Raw genomic sequence first — 5560 nt, forward strand, 5'->3', positions numbered from 1 at the left:
CTCCCAGCTCCACCCCACATTCTGGGCCCTCTGCCTGCAAGGCCCTTCCCCTCATCTATCTGGCAATTCCTACTCATCCTTTAAAACCAAAAGCTGCCCCCTCCAGGGAGCAGTCCCACATCTCAGGCTGGATTAAACACCTTTCCAGTGCCTCCACAGGTGCCTAGGTGACTTTGGATCCCTGCAGCGGTCTGCATCTCCCCAGGGCAGAAGCTTCTATCTGGGTCCTAGCCCTGGATGGCCAAATCCTTAGACCTCAGCCTCCTTCCACACCAATTTGTGGGGGAAAAAGTCTTTATTGATAAATAGGTTACAGTGAAATAGAGTGATAGTTTTTAGGGGAATAAAAAAGTAGAATCTCAGTCTGTCTCCACCCCGCCTCTAGTTCTCGGCTTCTGCCTTCTTACTGGCCGCTTTGGACGAAGAGGACTTGGTGGGAATGCCAGGCTTTCTCGGGCCTTTAGGGGCCTCTGCCTTCCTGGCCAGTGGTACAGGTTCCATCTTGGACCCACTGCCCTTGGGAGGAACAGGGGCCTTGGCTTTAGGCCCCTCCCCGGCCCCCTGCGCAGCAGCCTTTTTAGGGACCTTGCTGCCCATCTTCTTTTTGGCTGGGGAAGCAGCAGCATCCTCGCCCTATAAGAAAGCAAACCAGGAGCAAGGGGACAGAGCTGGGCAGGGCTGGGTGCACAGCTCAGAGCCCACGAACTTAGGGGTGAAATCCCAGCGCTGGGTCACTTTCGACAAGTGACCTCACCTCTCTAAGTCTCAGCCTCTTATCTATAAAATGGGGTGATCCTCACGGCGCTGAAGGGCCGGGGAGGGGAGGAAAGTGCTCTGTACTTTGTAGGAAAATAAGTTGCCCCCTTCCTTGGCTGACCCCTCTGGGGCCGGGTGGGGATGCCCGAGCTCTGGTCGCTGGAGACCCGGAGCAGGAAGTCACCCAGGCACCTACCTTGGTGACCGTGGGTTTGGAACTCTGACTCCCAGGCTTTGTTTTCCTGTGGGCCTTGGTATCTGCTGGAAGAGGGGATGGCATGTGAGAAACACTCCTTTCAGGAGGAGCTGCTGCTGGGCAGGAAGGTTCAGTGGTCCCACAGCCCTTGGCCTGCCCAGGGCCCAGTCCTCACTCTGACATTTGCAGGCTGTATGACCTGGAGCAAGTAGTTTAGCCTCTCTGAGTCTGGGTGCCCTAGCCTGCCAACTGAAGGTAGCAGCCTCTCTACCACGGATAGTGAGAGGATTAACTGGACAGTGGCTGACCATCCCTCACTCCGTTCACAGCTCCACGCCTGCCCACACCAAAGGCCCCCGACAGGTGTATCTGCCTCTAGCCTTTAACCCATCTTCCACATGGCAGCCAGGATACATTTTTCTTTTCTTTTTTTTTTTTGCAATACGTGGGCCTCTCACTGTTGTGGCCTCTCCCGTTGCGGAGCACAGGCTCCGGACGCGCATGCTCGGCGGCCATGGCTCACGGGCCCAGCCGCTCCGCGGCACGTGGGATCTTCCCAGACCGGGGCACGAACCCGTGTCCCCTGCATCGGCAGGCGGACTCCCAACCGCTGCGCCACCAGGGAAGCCCCAGGATACAGTTTTAAGAACACCTTGGGCCCTAGCTGTCCCCTGTTCAGAGTCTTTCTGTGGCTCCTCATCGTCCTCCAGATAAAGTCCAGCCTCCTGCTGCCCTTCACAACCTCCCCTACCCCCTCCCCCAGTGCACACACACAGAACTATTTGTACTTCTTCCACCTTCTTCATGCTTCCAGACCTTTGCACAAGCTGTTCTGCCTGGGACACCTCCTCCAGGAAGCCTCCCCTGATCCTTCTCAGAGATGACCCCTCCTCCTCTCTCTACGCTCTTCTCCCCCATACCCACCCCCACCAGCTACCATGCATTCTCTGTCTCTCTGAGTCAAGCCAAGTGCTCAGGGCACACTGGCTAGAAACCCCTCCTCCCAGAGCTGGCCCCTCCATTCCAACTCATGTCCAGTGGCTGCCAGAAACCCCCTCCCATACCCTCCTCTCACCCCATTCACATCCATACCTCGGCTGCTCCTTCCACCTTTGACCTCTGACTTCCCGCTGGGCCCACTGGCAATGGGAGGGGCCTGTGTGGCCTTGTCTGGCTGTTGGGAGGACTTCTTGGCCTCACCCAGTCTTGCCTCTTGGTCCTTGGTCTGCTGGCCTTTCTTGGGGGCCTTCTTGGCTGCACCTGGTTTGGGGGGAGCTGTCCTCCCCTCTCCTGGCTTCCTGGATCCTTTTTTCACATCGCCTGGGTTGGGTGGGTTCTTCTTTGACTCAGTTGGTTTCTTGGGGTCCTTTCCCTCAGCTTGACCAGGCCTCCTGGGGGCCGTCATGGTGGACGTCTTCCTGGGCTGGATTTTCCTTTTGTCTTTGGGAACTAACTGGAGGAGGAGAGAACGGGGTGGGATTGACAGCAGAGGTTCTGGATGTCTTATGCCCCTATACCCTACATGAGGCTCAGAGAAGACCCCATCCCAAAGGAGGGGAAGAGGAAGGCGGCCAAGGGCTTGCAGAGAGCACGCAAAACCACCTCCTAAATGCCGGCTGCCAGTAATGCATTCCACCCATTCATGCACTGTGAGGAACGGTGCTGCCATTAGGAGCTAAGGAACCCGAGTCTCCAAAACTCACCCAAGCTTCTCCTACCCTCCCTGCACAGGTGGCGGGCACGCGCCTCCCACCCCCGCACCCAGAAGCCTCAGAGCCAGGCTTCTGGGAGCACATCATGCACACTGAGCCCTAACAGTATCTCTGAGATGCTAACCTATAATCTCCTTTGACCCCCCAACACCATTCACAGACTGTGGCTCGGACTCCCCACCTCCCCGCTTCACACCACTGTGTCCCCAAGTCTCCCTGCCGCTTCGCTTCTGTGGAGCTGAACACGGACATGGAAGTCAGACGGCTGAGAGTTCGTGGCTTCCTGAGGCCTCAACCCCAGCCCAAGGGCGACTCGCCCAAGTCTTCTCCTCCCCCTCTGGCCTCGGTCTCCCCATCTTTACAATGGGGCCAACAGGGAGGGTACAAGTGGCAGGAAGATGCAAGCGTCCCTGGCAAACAGGTGGTCCCTGCCCCTCTAGAGCCCAGCTGATGACGCTGCTCCCAGCATCCCTGGACCCTCACGGCTCCCCGTTACCCACCAAGACCAGAATCAACTCCCACTCTCTGCACACACACATTCCTGACTCCGTGGTACCCAAGACCTCCTTCCCTGCCTCCCAGCTCCTTGGCCCACTTTCCTGACCGTCTCCCAGTCACAGGCACTCCCAGTGCCCTCTCTTGCTTCCCTTCACCCCACCCTGTGCCCCTGGCCTTGCCATGGCTGGTGTCCAAGCTCTGACCCACACACCCGGAGTTCCAGGAGGGGGGATCCCCTGTGCTCAGCCACCCTATTCCCACAGGGATTGGAACGTGGAGGTTGAGAATGTTCCGCCGTGTTCCATGGAGCCTGTCAGAGGAACTGCTACTTGCTGGGGCACAGCAGTGACGAGACAGACCCCATGTCTGTGTCCCTGAGATTTCCCTGGTGGCAGCTGGCAGTCATGATGCTGGGGCTTAATTCTGTGGCCAAATTTGCCCTTAGCTCTGGGTGACCCTCCCCTTTGAAAGAGGAGGATGTAGGGGCTCAGGGAGGCATCAGCCCTGGTCTGGAGACCACGGGTCTAGAGCCAGACAGCACGGGGAACAAACCCCATTTCTGTGACCCTGTAGAGGCCAAGGTTGGGTCTGTGCCGCCCGTGGTAAGGAATTCCAGGAAGGGGTCACGGGCGCCAAGAACCTAGAAGTGAAACAGCTGAGACGGTCTCTGGTCACTCAACACACCCAACAGGGATGGAGGCGGATGCAGCAGGGTGACTGGGGCCGTGTGGGTGCTCAGCTTTCCCGGGGAGACAGGGGGTCTTGGCAAAGACAGAGGAAGAACGAGAAGAGACAGAAGGAGAGAGGGAACAGGGCAGGGGACCAGCACCCAGAGGCTGGGAAGAAAGAGCTGGAATTGGGGTTCAAGCCCTCGGGCAAGTCCACCTGCACCCTGGGGCCTCTCACCACCCCCCACCCCATTCCCAGCGGCTGACTTTGAAGCTGCCAGTGGCTCCCCGGGCCTTGGAGTTGACGGGCCTGACGAGGAGGCCGCGGTGCATGCCTGTGGCCAAGGCCTGCTTCAGCAGGTACTTGAACCGGAGGACGTTCACCGTCGGGTACTTCTGCAGGATGTAAACCTTGATGGCCGCCACCGAGGTACCCCGGCGCTGCTCCCCCGCCTGCAGCGCCTCCAGCACCATGCGCAGCACGGGAGGGTGGCGGCGGGGCTCTCGGACGCCGCTCCGGATCAGACCTATGGACAGACAACAGGACATCACCCGGGGCCCAGACCTCCCTCAGACCCCGCTGAGGACACACACGCCTAGTGAAGCACCCACGAGGCGCTGGCCACGCCTCACTGTGGGTGAGCGAGCGGCCGGGGGATCAAGCACACACCCCTCACCCCCACCCCAGGTCAGGGCCACTGCCCCCTGGCCTGGGAGCAGAGGCGGGGGGCACTGCTTGGCCACCCGGGGTCTCCCGGTGCCCGCCGTGGGGCTGGGCACGCACCAGACCTCCACGAAGGCTCAATAAAAGCATTAAAGGGTCCTTAAACAAACCTACACCAGGTCAGTTGTCGAGCCCTAACTACCAGTTCACAGGAAATGCAAGGGCCACGGGCATGAAATCAGTAAAACCCAGACTGTGAGGAGCTCTTCAGAACACATGGCCTGGTTTCTCCTACCAACAAGCAAGGAGGAAAAGAAAACGTGGGAAGGGCCCCAGAGAGGAAAGATCCTAAGAATCCCTTTAACCAAATACAACATGGTAGCCTTGCTCAGACTCAGAATAGGATTTGAACAATCCAACTGGAAAAAAGAAAAAAAGGCAACTAGACAAATGTGAACACTGGAATATTTCATGATATTAAGGATGATACTGTTTCCAGTGTGCTGATGGCACTGCAATTATTTTAAGAGGTTCTTACCTTTTAAAGATAAATACTGAACTGGGACTTCCTCGGTGGCACAGTGGATAAGACTCCATGCTCCCAGTATAGAAGGCCTGGGTTCGATCCTTGGTCAGGAAACTAGATTCCATATACATGCCACAACTAAGAGTTTGCATGCCACAACTAAGGAGCCCATGTGCTGCAACTAAGGGGCTGGTGGGCTACAACAAAGGAGCCTGCTTGCCACAACTAAGACCTGCTGCAGCTAAATAAATAAATAAAAGATAAATACAGAACTGTTTACAGATGAAATGATAAGTCTGGCATTTACTTCGAAATAATGCAGTAGGTGAAACAAGTGTACCTACAAGCTGTTAGCTGTTGAAGTCGGGTGATGGCTGCCTGGGGAAGGGGCGCAGGTCACTGTATCATTCAGTCTAATTTTGTGTCCGTTTAAAAGTTTTCATCGGGGCTTCCCTGGTGGTGCAGTGGTTGAGAGGCCACCTGCCAATGCAGGGAATGCAGGTTCGTGCCCCAGTCCGGGAAGATCCCACATGCCGCAGA

The 5560-nt window shown here is 57.1% G+C and overlaps 1 protein-coding gene across 1 annotated transcript; it reads right to left on the reverse strand.

Moving 5' to 3' along the window:
* Positions 1 to 381: 381 nt before the first annotated feature.
* On the reverse strand, positions 382 to 4379 carry H1-8 (H1.8 linker histone). Its single transcript, XM_024756484.1, has 4 exons — positions 4098 to 4379; positions 2045 to 2405; positions 953 to 1017; positions 382 to 633 (listed from the first exon to the last, which is right to left on the reverse strand). Exons 1-4 carry the CDS (start codon positions 4377 to 4379, stop codon positions 382 to 384), a joined length of 960 nt encoding a protein of 319 aa, XP_024612252.1.
* Positions 4380 to 5560: the final 1181 nt, after the last annotated feature.

The sequence above is a fragment of the Neophocaena asiaeorientalis genome, unplaced genomic scaffold (genome assembly GCF_003031525.2).
Source record: "Neophocaena asiaeorientalis asiaeorientalis breed wild unplaced genomic scaffold, Neophocaena_asiaeorientalis_V1.1 scaffold392, whole genome shotgun sequence".
In the NCBI taxonomy this organism is placed as follows: Eukaryota; Metazoa; Chordata; class Mammalia; order Artiodactyla; family Phocoenidae; genus Neophocaena; species Neophocaena asiaeorientalis.

Excerpts from the sequence above, each read along its gene's own strand:
- H1-8 (XM_024756484.1), bottom strand. The coding sequence starts at position 4,379 with ATGTCCTGTTGTCTGTCCATAGGTCTGATCCGGAGCGGCGTCCGAGAG. Across the intron at positions 2,406-4,097 it reads GAGCCACTGGCAGCTTCAAA|TTAGTTCCCAAAGACAAAAG; the intron begins GTCAGCCGCTGG and ends CTCCTCCTCCAG. Across the intron at positions 634-952 it reads CCAAACCCACGGTCACCAAG|GGCGAGGATGCTGCTGCTTC; the intron begins GTAGGTGCCTGG and ends GCTTTCTTATAG.